Source organism: Erpetoichthys calabaricus, chromosome 6 (genome assembly GCF_900747795.2).
Source record: "Erpetoichthys calabaricus chromosome 6, fErpCal1.3, whole genome shotgun sequence".
Taxonomy (NCBI): Eukaryota; Metazoa; Chordata; class Cladistia; order Polypteriformes; family Polypteridae; genus Erpetoichthys; species Erpetoichthys calabaricus.
Window position 1 is genome coordinate 108,633,076 of NC_041399.2, and position 25,651 is coordinate 108,658,726.

Sequence of the window (25,651 nt, forward strand, 5' to 3'; positions counted from 1 at the left end):
ATAAAAAATGAAAACCTAAATTTATCGAAATACTGTAAAAATGGGTGGAAACAAAAAATGGTTTATGTTTATTTTAAACCAATTGCTGGTAGCCTACTGTTGACCAATGTTTTATCTGAGGTGCATATGTGTGTAGGTTGACAGAAATGCAAGTTTCAGTGCAAAACATTTTTCCAAAGAGCACAAAATGAGAGTCAGGATCATCCCCAGAGAAAGTTTACAAAGGTTGGCGATGGCACAATGGATCTCCTCCTGGTAATCAACTGTTAAAACTTGCCCTGGAAATCTCAAAGATGACTCCTTTGAAAAGTGACATTCCAAAGGAACAGCAATCTGAAATCAGCTTTTAATAATTTTTAATAATTTATGTGATGTGCTGTCAAAATGGGTACAGCATGCAGTTAATCTATCGTACTTGTACAATTGTTTTTTTAAACTTCTGACAATGAGCAACATTCGGTAATTTCCAGTATGTTCAACTTTAGGAATGACTGAATTAATGAATTATTTATACCTGAATAGTTTAAATAAACATGCCAGTTTAATATATACAAGTGTGTGCTGAAATGTATAAAAATATCAGATTATTACAAATGAATAGATAATTATATTGTGTAACAGTAAGTAGTGCTCACAGGATAATGCAAATTAAAAGTTTTGCTCATGCCAACACAGTCCTGCAGTTAACTGTCGCTCCTTTTTTCACTAAATTATTATGTAATATGTGTCTATGTAGCCTAATGATCATAATGGACATCAGCTACCCAGGCAGAAGTTGTAAATGGGAAGATTCTTTCTAAGAGTACTTCCAGTAATTGATAATGCAACAGTCTAGTTTGTGCAACTCAATTACAGTGGAAAAACCTGACAAGTGAAAGCCACACACAACTACCAAAGAAGGCAAAATGTCAAGTTACAATGGTCAAACAGATTATTGAAGTTTTGCAAATAAAGTAATTGATCATACAGAATGGTATGCTTTTCTTCTTTTCAAATTCAACTCTATCAAATTTATAAAAGAATGACAAAACATTGTATGAGGAAAACAACAGTAAGAATGAGATTTTTTTGTTAATTTACCTGATGGGTGGGGGGCTGGAAATATTAAATTAGATTCAAGTCCTGTAGTTTTAAGAAGCTCCATTTAAGCCTCTAGCTCTGAAAACACAACTATTATACAGCAAGTATAAAAAAATACTCCATGATGTCAGCAAACAAACACCACATTTAGACTAACAAAGTTGAATATAGTTTAATAATGCCCAAATGCAGTGAAGAACAGCAGAGCACAGAGAAGGATTCTAGGTAGAGAATATGTGTGGGAGATGCACTTGAGAGTGGTGTGGCTCTGTATTTAATGAAATACTCTTTGGCCTAAAGCACGGGTGGGCAGACTCAGTCCTGGATGGCCGCAGTGGTGGCAGGTTTTTGATCCAAACCAGTTGATTAATTTAAAACCATCCTTTTTAATTATTTAATTTCATGGCTTGCTAGTGCTTTAACACTAGAATTACCAGAGCCTACGAAAAAACTTGTAGATCCGTCCCCACCTTAAATTGCTTTGCATCTCTCCATCAGTGTCTTTTGTCTTGTAAATGTGTCAATAAGCAGCAAACAGCTTACTATCACATCCCCCACCGCCACACAGTTTTCTCAGCTCAAGTCTGTTAGCCTGCATGTCAGTTGCTTGGAGTTGTATAGAGTGAGAAGTCAAGCAAAATGACACCTTTTAAAAATACTATATCATTATTTAGAACACATGCACTTCATGTGTATTCCGTGTCTACAACAATCTATATAAACACATTGTTAAAACAAACTTTTTTCATGTTTTAGTAATAATTGACAAAATGTAGACATGAAGTGTATAATGTGTTAAGCCTGAGTCCCAAATATCAAATAAAGACTTTCACAAAAGGTACAAATATAACAGAACAAGTGTGCTTCTATTCAAGAATATAACTGCAGAAAAAGAACCCACGTTAGGGTGTGACATTGATACGCATTTGCTACGACCGCTTCGGTGGCGCAACGGTAACAACTGTTGACTGGTAATCAAAACTTCACGGGTTCGACCTCGGATGAGTCCATTTTGAGGAGTGAGCTGCTCTTATTCTTACTATTTTAGAATAAAAACATACATCTGATTTCAGTCTGTAACAGCCGGTGTAAATGTATGATACTTGTAAAGGTTAGCTTTGTTTTTTTTTTTTTTTTTTTTTATTCAGTTTTATTCTCTCAGTCGTGTTCACAATCCCCTGCCCCCTCCCCATCTGACACTGCTGTTTTCACATAAATACGCACTATAACAGAGGTGAACTCAGATGATGACGCTGGTTCTATATTGGAGCAAGAATGCATGTCACACTTTTGCCATCACTGTACTTTGTATATGTACACAGGAAGCTCTGCAGTCTACTTGTGACTTTATGCTGTAGGAAGTAAGTAAATAAATAAAGGTAAATAAGTAAATAACATTCAATCTGGCTCTTATATACAAAGTACAGCGACGGCAGCTTCCACCTTCCGCTATAGACTCTCCACGCTAGTGTTTAGATCTGGATGGTGCATGTGCCCAAAACATTAACATTTATATGTTACTTACATCTTGCCTGAAGAAGGGGCCTGACTTGCCTCGAAAGCTTGCATATTGTAATCTTTTTAGTAAGACAATAAAAGGTGTCATTTTGCTTGACTTTTCACTGTTACTTACATAAAAGCCAGACTGAATGTTATTTACCTTAATTTATTTACTTACTTCATACAGCGTAAAGTCACAAGTAGACTGCAGAGCTTCCTGTGTTTGATCGACACGAGCATGCTCAAAAAATACATGTACAGTAATCCCTCCTCCATAGCGGGGGTTGCGTTCCAGAGCCACCCGCGAAATAAGAAAATCCGCGAAGTAGAAACCATATGTTTATATGGTTATTTTTATATTGTCATGCTGGGGTCACAGATTTGCGCAGAAACACAGGAGGTTGTAGAGAGACAGGAACATTATTCAAACACTGCAAACAAACATTTGTCTCTTTTTCAAAAGTTTAAACTGTGCTCCATGACAAGACAGAGATGACAGTTCAGTCTCACAATTAAAAGAATGCAAACATATCTTCCTCTTCAAAGGAGCAAACAAATCAATATGGCTGTTTGCTTTTAAGTATGCGAAGCACCGTGGCACAAAGCTGTTGAAGGCGGCAGCTCACACCCCCTCCGTCAGGAGCAGAGAGAGAGAGAGAGAGAGAGAGAGAGAGACAGAAAAAAATCAATACGTGCCCTTCGTGCTTTTAAGTATGCGAAGCACTGTGCAGCATGTCACTTCACAAAGCAGCTGCACAGAAGGTAGCCAACGTGAAGATAATCTTTCAGCATTTTTAGACGAGCGTCCGTATCGTCTAGGTGTGCGAACAGCCCCCCTGCTCAATCCCCCTACGTCAGGATCAGAAAAAGTCAACGCAAGAGAGAGAGAGAGAAAAGTACGTTGGGTAGCTTCTCAGCCATCTGCCAATAGCGTCCCTTGTATGAAATCAACTAGGCAAACCAACTGAGGAAGCATGTACCAGAAATTAAAAGACCCATTGTCCACAGAAATCCGAGAACCAGCAAAAAATCCGCGATATATATTTAAATATGCTTACATATAAAATCCACGATAGAGTGAAGCCGCGAAAGGGGAAGCGCGATATAGCGAGGGATCACTGTAATGCCATGAAAAGTGCCTGCTGACACTTTAGTACGCAAGCAATGGTACGAGAATGCAGTTAAACTTTTTTTGGGGCACATACACTGTCCAGATCTAAACACTAGCGTGGAGAGTCACTTGCGTACTGAAGAGTCTATAACTGCAGGTGGAAGCTGCCATCGCTGTGCTTTGTATACAAGAGCCAGATTGAATGTTACTTATTTACCTTTATTTATTTACTTACTTCCTACAGCGTAAAGCAAAAAGTAGACTGCAGAGCTTCCCGTGTACATATACAAAGTACAGCGATGGCAAAAAGATGGCAAAAACAAACCTAACCTTTACAAGTATACATTTACACCCACTGTTACAGACTGAAATCAAATGTATGTTTTCATTATAAAATAGTAAGAATAAGAGCAGCTCACTTCTCAAAATGGACTCGTCCGGGGTCAAACCCGTGAAGTTTTGATTACCAGTCAACAATTGTTACCGTTGCGCCACTGAAGCGGTCGTAGCAAATGCGTGTCAATGTCGCACCCTAACACGGGTTCTTTTTCTGCAGTTATATTCTTTAATAGAAGCACACTTGTTCTGTTATATTTGTACCTTTTGTGAAAGTGTTCCTTTGATATTTGGACTTCAGGTTTCACACATTATACACTTCATGTCTACATTTTGTCAATTATTACTAAAACATGAAAAAAGTTTGTTTTAACGATGTGTTTACTGTACATAGATTATTGTAGACACGGAACACACATGAAATGCATGTTTTCCAAATAATGGTTGTCACACATGTGCGATTAGGAGGCAGTCAAAGAGCCTAAAGGTGAGTGAACTATCACGAGATATTGGTGTCACGTGGTACTTACCTGGATCTCTTCTCTCCACAGAAAACCAGAAGAAAAATAAGTGCCTCCACTTCCAGGCATCAAAATGGCCGCCACTACATCACTTCCGGCCATCCTTAATCACATCACTTCCGACTCTCCAAGATGACATTACTTCCGGTTCCTGCTTCTAACGCCACTTCCTGCCAACAACTTCCTTTTCCCATAATCCTTTCTGTATAAAAAAGACTAATTTCTCAAAGTAAACTGTCAATTGTGCTTTACAAACTTTAAAGTCTTTTGATCTGTTTTTCAATTAATGTTGTCTTAGGGCAATATACGGGGACGGTCCCCAAACCTTTATCTTGTTTTTGACTTGTTTTTTCGGGATATTCCCACACGATATAGTATTTATAAAAGGTGTCATTTTGCTTGACTTCTCACTCTATACAACTCCAAGCAACTGACATGCAGGCAAACAGACTTGAGCTGAGAAAACTGTGCGGCGATGGGGGATGTGATAGCAGGCTGCTTGTCGACATATTTACAGGACAAAAGACGCTGATGGAGAGGTGCGAAGCGATTTAAGGTGGGATGGATCTACGAGGTTTTTCGTAGGCTCTGGTAATTCTAGTGTTAACTCTGCTATGTCAGGTCATTCTCATATCCTACATTTTTTTTTTCCTTTCTAAGGATATCATCCAAATGATTTGAAGTCTAAAACAGACGGGTTATTCTCAGTGCTTCACTTTTTTCTCTTCACTTTCCTTCCAAGTATTTAATTAAACTCAATAGTGCATGATAAATACACAGATGTGTAAATGGAAACAAGCGAAATGGACAAGTGCTGGTCTCTCTTGTTATTTGCATCTTATTGCTAATAAGGAGCAATTAACAACCAAGACTACAGCTGTTGAAGACTAAAATAAGCAATAAGGGTTCAAAATCTTAACAAGCGAGACAACTAAAGTGAAGCAGAAGTATTACTTGAGCAATAAGTGCTTCTTATTAAGCAATTGGTTTTCGAGCAGAAACCTGCAGCCACTGCGGCCACACAGGACTGAATCTGCCCACCGCTGTTGCACTTGCTGAATATAGGAAATGTTGAATAAATGCCATCCATTTCCTTCCAAAGAAAGGAAATGCATCTCCTTCCAGGAACTAGAATAAATAAACATTCATACATACTGTAAATATATACATACATGTGGGGAGATGATGGCTGAATTTTTTCCCCCAAAGAAATCCATGTTTTGAAATTATGGCCAGAAGCTACATTAGCATTGCGATAGGTTTGATCTATGGTAATATCTTGGTCTAAAAACATTGAAAGAATTAGATTCATGGGAAAGAATTAGATTCATGGGAAAGAAGTTCTTAAATTTGACACCTGTCGATTGGTAGGTAATGTTAAACAAGACTAGAATCAGAAGTACTGGCACATTACTCAGTTGAATTTTTATCATATATTGTATTCAGAAGTTTGAACAGATACCTATGTTTTTTTTTTTTGTTTTTTTTTAATGTTTAACAGCTTTTAGGATAGACCCTTCAGGACAAAACTTTATTGTATTGCACCGAGAAGTCAAAACAAAGAGTTTCTTCACATTTACTTTGATTGTTCTAATCAGTGGAATGAAAATTAATGTTTTGTTTGCTAGCAAACTTATGTATACACAGACATCCAAATACCTTGCAATGTTAATAGGGTTACTTTTTGCATTGTGAATCACTCACTGCAGCACACAGGTCACACACACAGCTCCTTGTATGTAGCTGTTTTTTTTCTGTCAAACATACTAAATGATCACATAAATTTATAGAAATGTATTTGGACTGCTAGCCATTCTTGATTGTGCTCTCCTCCCTGCATCATAAAATAATTACTTGATCTTTCCTCGTTTTCTGTCTCCTTATGTGCCAATGGGGTGTTTAACCGGTCATTTTAGCAGTATTTTTTACTTGTTTCACTAAAGCATAACACCCATTATTTGCTTCATTAATTTTTTATTCATGGTTTATCTGATTTAAAAAAAAAGGTCTTCCATCTAGGCTCAATTACAGAAACAGGTAGATCCTGTATCTCATGCACTTGCATAATGGCAAGTGGGAAAAGATTTTAATCCATGAATAGTTTATAAATTGGTTATTGTTCATATATAACAAAATAATATACATAACTTTGGTTTAGAAAAAGGACGCTCTCCAATGTTGACTTTTTAAAAAATTTCTAATAAAAGAAAACCTTTTTTAAAAATTTTGGCACACATTAAACCAGTGGTTCTCAATTTTTGGGGTGGGCCCCCCTAGGGGGGGGCGCAAAGTAACAAAAAGGGGGGTGCGAAGATGTGAAAAAAAGAAAACAAGAATCAAAAATATGAAAAATACATCTATTGAAACCAAAACAAATTAACTTAAACTACATTCTGATACTAGAAAAATAAATATAGAGTTAGATAAATTAAATGTCGATAAAAGTTAAGTAGGTATAGTAAAATATGCATCTATGATATATCATTAATTAAAAAAAGAACAAATTGGTATTAGTGGGCTCCATTCAAAAAAAACTTTGGGGGGGGGGGTGCGATTAAAACTTATGAAAACTCGGGTCGCAAATAATTATTTGCATTAAACAATGTTATTACTTTTAAATAAGAGAAAAAGGGACAAATGACTGAGCACTCTGATCCTAAATGACTCCTTCTAAAGCCATAAGCTCAAGAAGCCTGTTCTCTTCAGCACATCTATTGAAAACGCAAAACAACTTAATGGTGCCAAAACAGTAAAGACAATCTAAGGAGTTTGAATGAAGTGTGTTCTTTCATTATGGTATGAGATTAACACATCATACAACAATGTGACTAAGGAGTTGCTATTGCTGGCTTCATTGGTACAAATATTGTATGTCCATTCATCTGTTGATCCTCCAGTTTTTCAAGATCAGAATTTTCCAGTTTAGGGTAATGAAGTGTAGACATGAGTGTGACCTGTATTGAAGTTCACTTTGCATATTTGTTCTGTCTTGAATGTAAACAGTATGATGTCACTTGCCAGGGGTTAGAGGAATTAATGCATGTCAAGCAGATTCTGGCTTTATCTTGCAAATGAAATTTCTTATATGCAATAACTATGTTAATGAGAATTATATTTTCTATTCACTCACTAGCATGTTAATATATACTTGTAAGTTAAAGCTTGAGTAGCAAGGTAATGCACTGCATTAAATGAAGAGCCATACAATGCAGTACAAACAACTTTCAGAAATGGATTAATGCAGGGTGGAATTATAATCTCTTTTGGTAATAGTAAAAATACAGGTAAGTTACTTACCAAACTATCACTATAAGCTTCCGCTTTAGAGATGGCTTCTTCAACAGCTTCTTCTGCTACGCGAAGTGCTACTGTAAGAGTTTCTGCCATGCTATGACCTAAGATATTCATTACAACAAATTATATTAAAGTAATATTGTGAGAGAAAATTTTCTGATATAAATTACAAAAATTAGAAGTGAACTTTTGAAAAATGCATCCTCTCTAATAAACAGTAAAGAGTTTGAAAAGATTCAAACCAACTAAACAAGGTATATAGTGTACACTTAAGTAAAATAAGTTAACCGTCATTACAAGGCGCATGAACACATTTCGACATATTTGCTCATTAAAACTGTAGATGTGGTCTGTGTTGCCATCCCAGATCATTTTATATATGTTGACGTCCCAAATAATTTTTAAACACATCTTTAGTAAACAAAGAACTTTTTATACAACTAATTTTTCCCCTACTCACCATCATTCAAAGTAACCCCTAACTTGCATACCTCAAACTTGACACACTTGAATATTGTACAGTATGAGTGTTCAATTTGCAGTATGGACACATACTGGAAGAGAAGATGGTAAGAAACGGCTCTCTCCAATGCATGATATAAATAATATCTTTGGATGCCTTCTATTTAATAAAGGGTTTTTTTTTTCTACAATTTTATCCTCAAACCACAAATATTTAAAGATACTACAAAATGAATATTAAAAGAGTACTCATGAGTGAACCTATCCTTTAATGAATAATTATCCTCAAATTAAAAAAAAATCAATTTTACTATAAAAATTATATGCCGGGGACAATAAGATTTTATTTAGACTAATTACTACAGGATTACGCTCTTTTAAATTGGATGACGTCTATATAGCAAGAACTGTGTAGAACTTTAGTTGGCAGAAACTTAGAAGCAAGTACAATAAAATACATTGCTGTACTTTCACAAATGAATACAGGGTATGATTTTTTCATTTAAAAATTTTCTCAGCAGCACCCACTGACTTTTGTTGAATGTGTGTTACTGTCAAAATGTTATATTAACCATAATTCAACTGACTCATTTATAATTGACAGTGTTAATAATTCAAATGTGCTTCTTGCCTCTTGCATCTTAAAATGTGTTTTAATAACAGCCTTTTCATACTAAAGGACTAAAAAAGTTTTGCTTGAGCAGTACTCATATGATACGTTTCATACATAAGGTCTAATTAAGAGACACTAAGCAGTCAAGACATTTTGTTTAAATGATGTCAACATTGCTTAAAATCATACCTTATTGGTTAACAAGGCTATTTAATGTCTAAAATCTCGCAAGGGGGGGAAAAAAGAGGTTTGAGAAAATTGTTGGAAGAATCAAAGCTCTACAGACTGAGTAAAGGTCTTCGATGACCCAAGAAAATTATTTTTAAAGCTAGTTTACCTGTAGACCAAGTGTTTTTTCCCCTGTGAAAACACTACATAGCACTAGTAAAAAAAAATAACAAAATAAAAAGTAACAAAAAGTAACATGGCTTGAAAAATACAAGGTCAGTGCAAGCTGTCAAAGAAATTTGAAGAAACCTGGTGGGCCAAAGACCAAAAACACAGTGGAAGACCCAAAAAGCTATCTTTTCTTCTAATGAACAAAATTTAATGGTCACTTCATTAAGGATGAAAGGAATTTCAATGAAGTACTTGTTCAGCATCTGGCACCAAAGTATGCTCCTCAGAATTGTAAAGAAGGGTGTGTTGCATCTAAGAAAAATATTGTTACAGAAAGTCAACAGGTAGAAGGGACTGTAGAATGTAAAAGACCACAACCAGTGGTAGGAATTCTTAAGTAAAGAGAAGTCCAAATTCAAAATCATTTGGTTCATAAAGGTGTCATTATGTCAGGGGGAAAAAAAAAGTTTGTGTGCAAAGTGCATTGGTCTGTCTTGGTGTACTTTAAGGGATTTGGATACATTTATCTTTCAGTACAGTAACAATCTAAAACACACTGCAAACATTCTAAATCTACTTGAAACTCGAGGCTGCAGATAAAACATTAAATAATATTATCATGACTGCCTCAAAGCCCCAACAGAACTGAAGATGCGTAGGATCACTTGGACCGAGTAAAAAACCAAAAGCAGGAATAATCACAGAAATGAGGTATGGCAGATTGTTCAGAAAGCTTGGAAACATTTACTACATTACTTCTAAGAAAATAAATAAATAAATAGTAGCAGCTTCAATTTTTGGTCCACAAACAATTCTGACCTGATTTTAACACACTGTATAATGCATTTACAAGGAAATAAACACTTACTGTGCAGATAACTAAATTAAAAAATAATTTTATTGGCTGGCCTAGGGCTTCTGCACCAGATTATGGATTTTTTTGTTTGAGAAGGCAGATCTGCGAGGACAGAATTTGGGGAAAATGTTCTTCTTTTCTAATGCTATTTGTGATTTTTAGCATGCATTTGTCTTAACCTAAATTATATAGGTAAATATTCTTCTCCTTTAAGGAAGAGAGCACCCTATTGTTTTAATTTATGCCATTTTCAGAATCTTTAATGAGGGACATGGGAGACACTTTTAGAAGTAAAGGATTTGTATCTATTAGCTTTGAAAAAAAAAAAATTAAACAAATTTGAAGAGTACAATTTGGTGTTGCACAGCATGAAAGGAGAACATCTCCTCCAAAATCCACAAAAACTTTCATTTATTAATATTAGAGAGAAGAACCATCTTAAATGAATACTTCAGTGGAAAATACTTCACCTTTGTGTATGCATTATGTGACAACATATGCAGTTTTCTACGTGAAATACCTGTGTTAGCAAAGATATTATGCTTTTATTATTAAAGCTCTAAACAATCACCCCTCAAAACTGAAATTATTCCAGTCTATTTAATCATTTTTTATAGCTATAACTTCTCAAAAAAAGAAAGAAATACTGTATTACTACAGAATTTTATGTAACAGTCACCTGCAAGAATCATCAAGTGTTTTTTATATGTCAGAACACAAACTATGCCATGTAAATGATGAAAACAAAACTACTTGGCTTCCTTTCATCAGTTGTTCATCGACTCTGGCAAATGTCAACATGGTTCTCTGGGGTTTTCAGAGATGATGATACAAGATAAGGCCTTGATAATGGGGAAGGCAAAAGTCAACAGCAACAGGAACAAAGTCATTATTGATTTGTTCTGTCTAGGTGTACACATGACTAAATTAGACTCGACTGCCTTACGAGATTATATATAAAAATAATTTTTTTAAACAAAATACATAATTTGTAATCTAAAAATGGAAAAAGCCACCTTAATGTCCTTCCTTCATTATATTTATTAAAATACCTAAACACACCAAAACAGATCCATTTCTTTTACTTAAAAAAAATATAATGGTTGAAAAAACTTCTAAACTGAGTAAGGCACAAAATCTCTATGTATTATAATATGGTATATCAGATTTAAATAGACTATATAAACTGCAGCTTTCTACAATTTCAGGCATTTTATAATTATGACATCACTGTTACTTTAATTTTTAATTCAAATAAAAATCACCAAAAGTAATAACTGCATAAAATTATGTATATTTTAACATGTATTTTTTAAACCAGGAAATAAGCTATCCCATGCCCCAGCCAAAAACTGAATACCATGTCTTAATGCTCACTGAAAAGTACAAGGATTTTCCTCATATTCCATAATGTCAAAGCAGTTTTACAAGGATAGGAAATACCGTACCTTCAGATTGCTTATAGAATGTAGAGTCACTCCCACAAATACTTCCATCAATACTGCCTTCATATACACTGTTTTCTGCAATGTAAAGAGGAGTAAACATTAAAAAGAATCCGTAACACATTTTTAAACAATACTTTTATTTATATTATCTGTGTTATACCAATGCAGATGTCAGTAGCTCATTTTCTTTCCTAAACCAGCCATCTGCCCCCAGTGCCTAATGCATATGCAAGTACCAGTCACTGCGGGCTAGCACCTATCCTATGTAAGACTACATTTGTCTGTGAAAATTATGCATAAACTGATAGCAGCATAACTTGGTTCATTGGAATGCACACCCACATTTGTACCATTCAAGCAAATGTAGGGTCACATCTTAAACCCATTTGCATGTCTTTGGAAGTTTTCATCATACTGGAACAATGAGAATAATCCCATAAAGATACAAGGCACAAAAAGTCTTCCAGATGATTAATACCATTCAGTTTAGCACAGATCATATCTTTTTCACCTATAATTATCATAAAACTGATATTTTAAATTCACAAAATGTATACTTGTAAAGAAATGTAAACAAAACTATATTCTAAATTGTGCACCTTACATTTTTGTTGATTATCCTTTTTAAAGTAACATATTGCTTCCACTTTTCACATTTTCTGCATAATTTGCTTACATTTAAAAACACAACAACTGCAATATTTCCTCAAGGCTCATACACCATGCAGTCCTTCATCTGGTGTAGTAGCTATTTACTGGACATGGCAAGACAATTAAAACATGGAGAGCAAAACTCTAGCATAGCGTTTCTTTAGTTGTACTCCCCACACTGAGTAACATATCCCAATACAGTATTTTTTTTTTTTTAATAGCTTTAGTTGTTTGTAAATTTACTGGGATCCTAAAGCTTCACTCTGAACACTTAGATCTGCTTCCCTTTGTGAAGTCTGCACTTTCACTGCTTGGGGTTTTGCTCTGGATTCTCTGGTTGTTACTTTATTTGAAAACTCTAAATGGGTCTGGTATGAGTGAGCATTTCCATGTGCATGATTGTACATAAACATTTTTAAACTTTCAACTGTATATAAATTTCTAGATTTTTGCAGGAAACGGTTCAAAGAATGTAATTCAAAGTTTGTGTAAGTTGTAATAATAGATAAAGACAATCTATATAAATAAATAGCAGCCACATAATTGTATATCATCATATGTTTATTGAACATTCTTAAAACATTCAGGGATATATATTAAAAAAAACTAGTGCATGTTTGGAAAGAGGTTAGAAGTGTCAGGTGTACTAGACTACTAAAATAAAAATGAGTTGTGGGCTTGAGTTGCACTATCCTAGAAGTAAAAATAAAAAAAATAATCAGACATATACAAATTCTGTTCTCTGGTCTTCACAAAAAATAGAAGGTGAAGCACAACATGACCTAAATAAAGAAGATATATTTTGAAGTTCAAAGCAGAGATGGGCTACAAAAGCATTTCTAAAAATTAGGGGCTCCCTCATTTCATAGCTACAATATGTTGCCCATCTGAAATGTACTAAAGTCCATTTGCATGTTCAATATTACCACTGTAACACTGTTTTTTGCACAGATAAGAATTTAACTTTGTGGTAAAATTACACAGCATTAAAATATTTCAGGGAATCTTTCTGTGATTCTATAAGATGGAACAAGCAGTGTGGAAAGGACGCAAACACAGGAAGTAATCAGGCAAATGCATTTCACATTCTGAATGGCCAAGTTAACACTGAACCTCAAAAGAGAGCACATTCTACTACAAACAGACTGAAACAAAATAACCCTGTCATCAAACTTCTGCATATGTCGCAAACTGTCAAATACTAATCCAACAAAGAGCTGTATCTGCCAGTCCAACAACACTTGCAAGCCTGAGTGGCAGAAAGTTATTGTGAATTATGCCAAAAAGCATTTCAGTTTAAAAGTATAATTGCACTATTTTCTGGAAGATGATTAGAATTAATCATATCTAAATTATTTAAATCTATTTTTGTTTAATGATTGGAAAAAATATCTGATTGAAATTTTTCATAATTATCTAAATATCTAGACAAAAACACTTTGATCTTAAATAGGGATGCTCTGATCGATTGGCCATTGATCGAAAGTGGACGACTCATTAAAAAAAAAAAAAAAAATCAATCAGTGATCGATAAATAGGCCAATCACTTAAACAGATATTTTCAGCCCCTGCTTTTCTAAGCTTTACTGTAATTTAATTGTAGCAGTCCTTTATGCAAGGTATTGTGGTAGTTGAGCCAGTGCACATCTTTCTGCAGTGTAAACAAAGAACAGCAAGTGGAAGCTTGTTTTAACCAGTGAATGATTGGTATATTAGCCTTTATGTTAAAGAAAGTGGAGTAGTAAACTGAAGAAAAAAAAAAAAGAAAAGAAAAAGTAATTGGAGAAATCGTCATGTGCAACTACACAAATGACAAAAAAAGCTAATTAAAAAAATTTAGAACTTTACATTAAAACAGAAACCACTTGGGTTTGGACAGCATGATTAAAAAAGATAGATGAATCTGAAATTGCTGCTTAATAAACAATACATTTTTTTTTATTATTACTTTAAAAGATTTACACAGTGTTTATTATTTGTTACCATGTGTCATACAGCAAAAGTTTTGGTAAGGAACAACATAACTGCATAATTAAAATGGTCATTCATATTTTAGAAATTACACCTCAAGAATTATGAATGTCTAGTTGATACACGGTGGCACGGTGGCGCAGTGGTAGCGCTGCTGCCTCGCAGTTAGGAGACCCGGGTTCGCTTCCCGGGTCCTCCCTGCGTGGAGTTTGTATGTTCTCCCCGTGTCTGCGTGGGTTTCCTCCGGGCGCTCCGGTTTCCTCCCACAGTCCAAAAACATGCAGGTTAGGTGGATTGGCGATTCTAAATTGGCCTTAGTGTGTGCTTGGTGTGTGGGTGTGTTTGTGTGTGTCCTGCGGTGGGTTGGCACCCTGCCCAGGATTGTTTCCTGCCCTGTGCCCTGTGTTGGCTGGGATTGGCTCCAGCAGACCCCCCGTGACCCTGTGTTCGGATTCAGCGGGTTAGAAAATGGATGGATGGATAGTTGATACACTGATGAAAAAAAATCCTGTATAAATATTTTAAATGTATATTTTAAAGTCAAAAAAGCTGTAGTGCAATTAATGATTTAGAATGATTAAGACCCATAAACACATGTATATTTACATTTAAGGAGCATTTAATTGCCTCAACTAATTAATTGTGTGAGAATACATATTTTTTTGTTAGAGAAATGGGGAAAACTAATATTTTGAATTAATCATTGATTCAGATAGGTACATTACAAAAAGAAAACTAAACATGACAGCTTGTAATTATGAGAAGCATTTTACTATCTTTTATGTCGTATGCATTATGGATAACTAATAACATAAGTTCAAAAATTTTTAAAGTATGTATTTTAAGGAAGTTTATTTATTATAGTACTTTATGGTCACAGAACAATAAGCCTACAGAATTTCATCTCTTATATATATTTCTCTTCTGGTTAGTCCTGCTTCCACTTCAAAACCGGTCCTGCCCACACGCAGCCGACACGGCATTTCTCGATTCCTATTCGTCGTCTTCCATGTCATGCACTATACTGGCCTGCTGAGCGTAATACATACAACAAGTACTTGAGGTGCTGCCACAACGGTAAAGTAGCTTTACCACCCTTGTGGGAGGCACCTGTGTCTTTACAACAGCTTCTTACACAGCAAACATCAGAAGCTAAAAATTATCGTGAACACATTCAAGAATACAACTCTTCTCTAGCGTTTGCTTCCATGGGTGGTTGAGATAACTCAACCTCCTGGCCACGGACCACTCTGTTTTAAAATACACGGGCAATTTTATCACCAAATCTCTCCACTATACGCCAACACTTCTACCTCTCCAGGATATGGACAGTTGTATGTTTTTGACACAGCGCAAGCTACTGAAGTACTCTTACAAAATAAAGCAAACTCTGCATGCAGCAAAAATGTACTTCTCCAGCTAGATTCCATGCCCAGAACCATCAACCCCTTCGCTAAATCATACAAACACATGCATGAAATCGCTCGGTCCAATCCAACAGCATCGGAACAAATGATTTTCAAGGAAAACCCTAGGCAGGATTTACGATGATATAATGTCCCGACATGTCACACCGATTTTCATCTGAGAAGATGGCGAACCGCCCGATGAAAAGAACATTTGCATCTATCCCATAGGCAACTCCTGTAAACAGATTTCCACGCTCAATATGAATTACGATCCTATGTTATACCCACTTTTATTCCCTTACGGAGACATTGGCTGGCACAAATATTTACAACATGTTCCCGATAAAAGAACCGCCAAGAGAATAAGGCATACTCAATGCCAATTTTACGCGTACAGATTAGCAATGAGGAATACATTTAGTATTTTGCACTCCAGCGGCAAACTATTCCAACAGTACATCATAGATGCGTATGTTAAAACAGAGGGCACGCGTCTCAACTATCTCAGATTACATCAACAAGATCATGGTAACAAGATGGAATTATCAGCCGCACTACAAGCAAACGCTGAAAATAACGTACATGTAGGCAAAATGATCATATTATCGTCCACATTTCCAGGAAGTTCAAAATACATGCAATAAAACTATCAGGATGCCATGGCCATAGTATGTAAATTCGGAAAGCCTGATTTATTTATCACTTTCACATGTAATCCTGCTTGGCCGGAAATTCTACATGCACACTGCGTCTTTTAAGAAGTATTTATTTCTTCTTGATTTCTGAATTCCTTTCTCACCGTTTTCTGTTCCTATTCTTACATCGCCGTATGCTATGGCGGACGTCAGCTAGTTTTGTTAATAAAAAATTAACACCCGTGGTTTATTGTTAATATAGAACTTAAAACTTCCATTTGTCTGGATATGCACAGATTGGTGTAAAACATTTTTTAAAGGGATAAAGAAAGAAAAAAAAAAACAACATGAAATTGGAGCCTCCCTAATCTTAAATTAATCCCAATACTTAGACATTTAGGTATAAATTAGATGTCTGCAGCAAAACTTTAATAAGAACCTATTTGAAAGCGTTGTTTGAAGGAGACATCCACAGATTGGTAATTCATTTGCATTTGGTGGGCATTGTTACATTTACAGTAGATGACCTATGATATTTGTCCTCATCACAAAATCAGATTTACTAACAGCAGGGCCTGTTCTGCAAGTGTTTCTCTAATGTAAGGTGAAGCATTACTGGATAGTCCTAGCAATGCTTTCATTTGATCATCTGCTGTACAGATATATATTTTCACAATATTTTTCATAGCTGGAAGCTTTATTATATGTGGAAGCAGTAACACCAGAAGAACGCTCATGCTAGTAAACTCTCTTTTGTAACTGTGTTTGACAGGATGGAATTACAAGCTTCTATTCACATGTGAAGCACTGAGATATGTCTCTTCCCTATCTCTTCCCAATTTAAAGGTGGCTTCACAGTCCTTTCTTTGAAGTCTTAATATTATTAAGCTGCCTTACAGATAGGATTTTAGAAGGGTCTGAAAATACTGGCAAGTACTTAGATGTTAATAACAGGATTTTTTTTTTACTTAACATTTGATTTCTTGAATGAAACAAACAAAAATGCTTTATGCACACACACAACCTCTGCATGACTTCTCAGTATTGCTACCCTCGATCCTTGATCTGCATGGCCTCATCAGAATTTTAATGCCAAGAATGCCACTGCTTCCCTGAATTTGTCAAAGCAATATGCATAGTCTGAACACAACAGAAAATGTCCTATTGAACATACGTTGGTTTTACAATTAAAACACATTGCTCTGCAAACTTGTATCTGAGACTTGAGGAATTCTGACAGGTAAGAAGTTTTTTTTCTAGTTTTATGAGAAGTGAAAGTAGCTACTCTACAGTAAATTCATTTTTGCCAATAGAGTATTTTTAAGGTGCACCTTTACCAGAATGGTTGTAAAACCTAAAGTTGGAATCTTGCCCATGATGAAGAATAACTATAGTCCACAAAAGAAAATTATTTCACTTCATGCTTACACTGTAAACTGGTCAATGTTTTTTTTCCCTGTTTTTCTATGGACATCTTTCAGTTGTAGTAATTTACCATTAACAAGCTTTGTGCATATGTTCATAGGATTTTACTTTACTTTATCCCTAAACTCTCAGGGAGCCAGTGCCTCCTGCAGATCACTAATTATTTTTGAGAACAGTAAGATGGTAAAAATTAAACTGGAATGCACTCATACCAAAATAATTTAATCACATTTCATATAGTGAAGAATATTTTTGTCCATGCCATTAACAAATTTTTACATTTTTTGAATTAGGTAAAATTCCACAGCAGAGAACTGTATTGTTAATCAGATTAGTTTTACAACAGGAGGACAGTGTCTCTTAAGATTGAAACTGAGTTTCAGAATAGATTCAGATTTGCCTTCATCAGTTTTAAATTCAAATATGATTCTTCATTCAATATAGTCTTACCAATTAATAAAAAAAGGTGGTAATATTACTCGTACAAAACTGGCCTTAAAAAAAAAATTAAGATGCTTAGTTGTAAAATGAATCTGAAATTTTCTTCTAATTGATTTTTTCACATAATATTAATACTTGAATATTCCAACAAATAAATCTGATTAAATGTTTGAAGACTACAGTAAATTCTAATAAAGATAAAGCTATTTTCAGTTTCAGAATTGCTAACAGAATTAAATAAATAATCACTGAAATGGTCATATTTTAAGTAAAGCTGAAAAGGAACATTACTGATTTGTACAGTTTCACCTAATTAGTTTAATACAACATTAAACTCTGTTGTATAAAACTAATTGAAATTTCTTAAACCACTGCAATTTCCAGTTTTATGAAGCCTTTTCACATTTACTTGGAAGTATTTTCCTTAATGATAAAGGCTTTATCTATGAAGTTACTTTTAATAAAGCTCCTCTGTGCTCAATCACCACACCTCCAGTTTAATTACTGCTCCACTACATGCTCTAAATATACTTAAAACATTAAAGTCAAAATGATTAGGCGCTCTTCCCCTAGACCCCTGTATCATTCTTGCTTAAACGGAACCATTTCTTTTACTACAGAGAATGTTCCAGTTATTTTCTGCTGCTGTAGATTTTCTCTTTTCTTTTACTAACTGCAAGATTGAATTTCTTCCTTATATTGCTTTTTCCATGGTAAACTCAGGTGGAAATCTCTTGGGCTGGTTGCTTTCTGTCACTTGCTCAAAGTCTAACTATCAGCTTCAAGGATTATCACCATTATTTTCTGTTTAAAGATTGTATGTATGCGTGGGAATGGGCTCTGTGATGGAATTTGTGCAGAGGTGTACTTTTAACCAGTCAAATCACCCAAGTGAATCATTTATATAAAATGGTAATGAATGAGATATCATTTTCATTGACCCCAGCAATATTTGATTCCAGATATATACCCATTTTCTTTAAGAACATAAATAATGATCTAAAAGTTTTGACAAGATGGGACTATACAGCCCATACTTTACTCTTAACTTTATAATAAACAAAAACAAAAGTTTGAATGTTCACAAAGTACTACTATCTCCTAGGCTGCTTGGTAATTTAATACAATTAGCTACAGTTCTCAGTATGAATAAGTACTTTCAAACATTTTAGCAACTATCATCTCAAGCAGCTTCTATATGGTTCCCTGTGCTCTTGCTGAAGGGGAAAATTTAAAGCAAAAACTGACTGCTACAATAAAAAGTTCTTTCATCATTTTAAACACTTCTGTCAGGCTAACTATCTTTGATTGCTTAAACTGAAAAGATTCAGCTCCTTAAATAATTTTTCATCTCATGCTTTGCAGTCCTGGAATAAGCCTAGTTATTCTTCTCTGGACTTTGCCTAGCTCCATTACATGTTTTGACCAAAAGATTATTCTAGATTGTGAAGTTTCTGCCAGCACCTGTTCCTGGCTGAATTTTTTTAACTCTTGAATTTTTTTTATTTTGTTATACAATTATGTATTTTTTGTTAATATTGTTCTATTTAAGTCCTGCGGTGGGTTGGCACCCTGCCCAGGATTGGTTCCTGCCTTGTGCCCTGTGTTGGCTGGGATTGGCTCCAGCAGACCCCCGTGACCCTGTGTTCGGATTCAGGGGGTTGGAAAATGGATGGATGGATGGATGTTCTATTTAAATATTATTTAGTATTTATGTATTATGTATTTATGTTTTTGTGCCTTTTTGTGTTCTGGTTACTGTTTACTGGATTGTGGACTTGAACTTGTTATCCATGGGTTGCGTTTTAGGCAAATTTTTGGCCTAATTTTTGTTTTTTCCCCCGTTTTGTCTGGTACTATTTTTTTTATTAAATAAATTCTTTACATTTAAGGAACAACACTTGGTCTTTTCAATTCCCTTTTCGATTTTACCGTTTCTCTTCCTCGATGGTCATTTTTGTGCATTTAAAGTTCTGCTACTTATGTACTTAGGTTTGTTTATTAAATTCTTACATATATCCCCAATATATATATGTAAAAAAAATCTCTATATATATTATTATATATCTATATCTATCCATATATCTCTATATCTATGTATCTCTATATGTATATATAAAAAAGATTTTTGAATGGCACGATTTTATAAAAAAATACACTAAAAAGTCATTTTTTTTATTTCTTGTACTAAGATTTGTCATATGTGACTAAAATTAAAATTGTGGGGTGCCCATAAAAGAATTAACTTACATTTTAGTGCATTTTTGAAAACAATCGTGTCACTTAAAAATGCTTTTTATATATACACAGTGGTACCTTTGGTCAAGACCATAATTCATTCCAAAACTCCGGATACGGCCCGAACGTAATTTGCATGTAAATATGATTAATCCATTCTAGACCGTACAAACTATGTAAAGGTTTTTATTTTTATTTATTTATTTATTTTTTAAAGCTTTTAAGCCCACAAAAATAATTATACCATAGAATACACAGTGTAATAGTAAACTAAATGTAAAAACATTGAATAACACTGAGAAAACCTTGAACAACAGAGAAAACTAACATTGCAAGAATTCGTGCTAGACCATGTTCGTACAAGAATCTTATGAACCGCTTGCTGTAAACACTTTTTTTTTTTTTTTTAAATGAATTTTAAGCACAGGGGGAAAAAATTAAAGTTTGAAAATTCTTTAATTTATACAAAAACTAACCCTAAACCAAGGAAACTAACCTTGCATGAGTCGAGTTCTGGCAGAGAAAATGGGAAAAGGAGAATGGGAAATCATTGGCGCATATGAACTGGAAGGGAAACTGGCCGCCAGTGCTTTTGCTCGTCACCAGAGTGTGTAGTCATGAACAGATGCGAAATTTTGGTGAACTTTTTGATTGCAACCCGATTTTTGTACTTGTTCGGAAACATTCGTGACAGGAGGTTCTACTGTATATATTTTTTGCCACCCTAGTGCCACACAGTCCTTGGCACGTTGCAAAAACCTTGACTTGGGTGGGAAGGTGATTTGACAGAAATTACATTAGCAACAGAGTGGAATAAAACCAAGGATCTTAAAGTAAAACAACATTCATTAATGTTCATTTCTCATTTCAGAAATGCGCGTTTGTCTGTTGGGGAATCGAACCTTCAATTTGTCTTAAAAATGCACAACACTTTATTATTGAGCTAAATTACTGAAAAGAATATTTAACCAAATTTGTATATAAATTATGAAAAACTGGTAAAATATCAAAAGTAAAAAAAAAAAGTGTTTGTGTACACTGGTCTCAAACCTTTGACCGTTTAAATGAACATCCAACAATATAACCATTTGACCAATGCTGATTAACGGTCATATTGAAGTAACTTGACAAAAAATTCAATATCAATTAATCAAAAAAAAAAAAAATTTTTATTATTAATTTGTATTCATTGGTCTTGAACTGTTGACCAAAAGTCAAACCACTTGACTAACACCACTAATTTTTCATTTGTGTGTTCGCTAAAAGCACTATGTATATGTGTAATTGATAAAAAGTATAAGGAAATGAGAAATATAAATTGACGTAATTAATGTAGAGAACCCGGGTCAAAACTGGTGAAATATTGCATTATCACCGAAGATCAGCATGCATAAAAAGTTTGAAGGAAATCAGATAGGTAAAAGTGGATAAAAAATTATTTGCAAAATTTGACCAAGACAGAGGGCAAGTTGAATAAAATAATGTCTGTGAGACAACTTTTAAACATAATCTCATTTACAGGAAGTTCCTCTCATCATAAACTGCTTCTTGTGTTTAAACCTATTTTGCTCTCATATACACAGTGACCTGTTTTCTCCCTTTTCAGTTTTATCGCTAGGTTCTCATATAGTGCCATATCAACAGTTCTGAAAAACAAGAAAAATTAATTTCATGTGCCCCCTTTGATTTCATATATTTGCTGCTTCTGCATAAAATTCAAGCATATTTATGAAACAATACCTCCCCAATCTAAACACATATAGAAACTTTGTGCATTAGTGAACTTGATTTAAGTTTAATTTTGTCTTTAATGATTGCTTCCATTGATTTGCCAGTGACACACTATAAGACAATTGGCCAAGTTACTTAGCTTGGTTACCTTTTTAATATATAGAGCAAAGGTATGCTATTGTATAATCATTAATTTTCTCAGAATTCTGTAATTTATGAAAAATGTGTTGAGGTTTTATACTGAAGGTTCTTGAATAAATGGTGTTTGTTCCCACTAAATAATTTTACACATATGTATGTCGTGAATCCTGAAAACTGTCCTCTTTTAGAGTGTAGATATATATATATATATATATATATATATATATATGTGTGTGTGTATATATGTGTGTATATATATTATATATATATACTAGCAAAATACCCGCGCTTCGCAGCGGAGAAGTAGTGTGTTAAAGAGGTTATGAAAAAGAAAAGGAAACATTTTAAAAATAACGTAACATGATTGTCAATGTAATTGTGTTGTCATTGTTATGAGAGTTGCTGTCTTTTATATATATATATATATATATATATATATATATATATATATACACACACACACACACACACACACATATATATATGGTGCTTTGACGGATGCCCAGATCCCACAGTATCTCCCCTTAGGAGTGGCGTTAGGCAAGTGTAATTGAATAGCGGTGCTGCAAGTTTAGCTTTACACCTGTTTTTAAGGCTTATTGACTGAAAGGGGCTTTCATGAAAAAACTTAGGGCTTTGCTACAGGATACACCGTCCACAAGTTAAGGAAGTAAAAATAAAGGTATATATTTCTGTTTTATTTAAACCTTTTAAGTTTGTATGCGGGCGGCATGGTGGCGCAGTGAAAGGTGCCAGTTAGGAGACCCGGGTTCGCTTCCCTGCGTGGAGTTTGAATGTTCTCCCCATGTCTGTCTGGGTTTCCTCCGGGTACTCCGGTTTCCTCTCACAGTCCAAAGACATGCAGGTTAGGTGCATTGGCGATTCTAAATTGTCCGTGGTGTGTGTGGGTGTGTGCGCCCTGCGGTGGGCTGGCACCTTGCCCGGGGTTTGTTTCCTGCCTTGTGCCCTGTGTTGGCAGGGATTGGCTCCTGTATTTAGGATATAGCGGGTTGGATAATGGATGGATGGACATTTGTATGCATAGCCCTATCTGCCTATTTTCGTTTTTTTTCTTTCTTCAGTAATATTTCAGCAAACCCGGAGCTTGTCAGTTCAAATCCTGGTACTGACACCACTGTGTGACCCTGAGGAAGTCACTTCACCTGCCTGTGCTGCAAAAAACAAAAGTAATGTAACAAATTGTACCTCAGATGTTGCAAGTTGCTGGAATAAAGGCATAAGTAAAATAGATAAATATGTATTATACACGTAGGAACTATTCATTTATTTTCAGTTAAGTCATCTGCAGCAAACCTTTATTAATGAGGGTTTCTCCTTTTTAGATAGTGCAAACTGTTTCTTCTTCATTGAGGTTTTCTCTTGGAGAGCGTTTTTCATTTCATTGAAAATTAAAGCAGCAGCTGCCAAAATATGTAGCTTTCTTATTAATTTTTCAACATTGTGTAAAATAACTTTATAAAGTAACATAAAAGGTTTAAATACTGGTTATCCTTTTACATTAAAATTTTACTAAAGAGATACAAAAAAAGTAAAATGCATATGTTCTTTTTCTTTAAGGAGATTAAATATTACCGAAGAAAGAAAAAAAAAAAACTAAAACATCCAAATGGGGCTATGCATACGAACTTAAAAGGTTTAAATAAAACAGAAATATATACCTTTTATTTTTACTTCCTTAACTTGTGGAGGGTGTATCCTGTAGCAAGCCCTAACTTTTTTCCTGAAAGCCCGTTTCAGTCAATAAGTTTTAAAAACAGGTGTAAAGATATTGACAATAAGCTACGCAAACCCACCGAGACATGCAATCGTTTAAATCAAGGCGCGAGTCGAAAAACACCATCCCATACTATTAGTTAACGATTAACACATTTCTATATGTATTGTAAGCATACAATACAACTGATAATATGTTGCCCTTATTTATCTGGTGTACAGACATTTTTGCGCGTTTAACGGCTGAAATCTAACGTGGTTTGTGCCCTTCAGAATGAAAACAGTTAGCATTTACCTTTTTAATAAAAGGCGAGCTTTTAAGCCTGAGAAATCACCCCGTAAATGCACACGTTTAATTGCACGTGTTAATATGTATGCTTACACAGTATTAAAAGACACTCAAAAATTAACGTCATTTACCTTCGTTCCCGCGTTTGACTCGTGCTGTAAATCTCTTTCTTGTTTTTAGTTCACGTGATTACGTAGGAGGCGTGATGACGCGATATGTGACTCCGCCTCCTCCATTACAGTATATTCACAAAAAACAGGTTCCAGTTATGACCATTACGCGTAGAATTTCGAAATGAAACCTGCCTAACTTTTGTAAGTAAGCTGTAAGGAATGAGCCTGCCAAATTTCAGCCTTCTACCTACACGGGAAGTTGGAGAATTAGTGATGAGTGAGTGAGTGAGTCAGTCAGTCAGTGAGTCAGTCAGTGAGGGATTTGCCTTTTATTAGTATAGATAAATTAAATAAATAGAAATAAGCTTTTTGAGTATATCAGGTTGAAGTATTGAATTGCCTGATAGCAGTGGGCAGAAAACCCCCCCAGAGACATCTGTTTGTACATCATGTCGGAGTTGGCTTGTGGCTAAAAGTGTTCCAAGAGAATGTGTTTTGGAAAGGGGATGGAGGGGATTTTTGATGATGGCATCCAATTTTGCAATCTTCCTCTTTTCCATAATAGTTTCCAGTGTGTCCAGAGTTTGCACTGAGATGGGAAGGCTTTCTTATTAAGTTTGCTCAGGCATTGTGCTTCATTTGTGCTTATGCTGTTTCCCCAGGAGACTGCAGCATGGAGCACCACACTGGCTAATATGGACTATTAGAACATTTCCAGCAGTTTGCTGCACACATCCATAATACACGAGTCTCCTTAGCAAGTAAGGTGTGCTCTGGCACTTGTTATACAGTGCCAATGTGTTGTCAGATCAGTCCATTTTGTTGTTTTTTGTGAACCCGCAGGTACTTTGCACCACTTCCAAGTCCTCCCCCTAATTGGTGACTGGTCTCAGAAGCTTCTTGGCACATCAGAAGTCCACCACCAGTTCTTCTGTCTTGCTCATGTTGAGTTGCAGGTTATTGTCCCTGCAGCACAAGAAAAAGTCATCCATGATTTTTCTGTACTCTTGACTCATCTCCATTATTAATGCAGCCTATTATTTCCGTAAATGGCAAGTGCTAGTATTTTGCTGGAAGTCTGTTGTGTAGAGGGTAAATAGGAAGGGAAACAAGACAGTTCCTTGAGGTGCCCCAGTATTACACATCACTATTTCTATATACACAATTGTTCAAACTCACAGGCTGTCGGGGTTTTTTTTTTTTTTTTTGTATTTCTTGATATTTGTCAGTAATTATAGTGTAATGGGCAAGAATTCAGTGTTTTAAAGAAAATGACATTTTTGTGTGTTGCTTAGTGTAATGGGCAATAAACC

The 25,651-nt window shown here is 35.0% G+C and overlaps 1 protein-coding gene across 1 annotated transcript in view; it reads right to left on the minus strand.

Moving 5' to 3' along the window:
- The window catches only part of myripb (myosin VIIA and Rab interacting protein b), a 602,328-nt gene that overhangs the window by 203,485 nt on the left and 373,192 nt on the right, over positions 1 to 25,651 (minus strand). Inside the window, 2 exon segments of the mRNA XM_051928763.1 lie at positions 7,846 to 7,943; positions 11,561 to 11,635. Of these exon segments, the coding sequence (XP_051784723.1) occupies positions 7,846 to 7,943; positions 11,561 to 11,635 (173 nt within the window).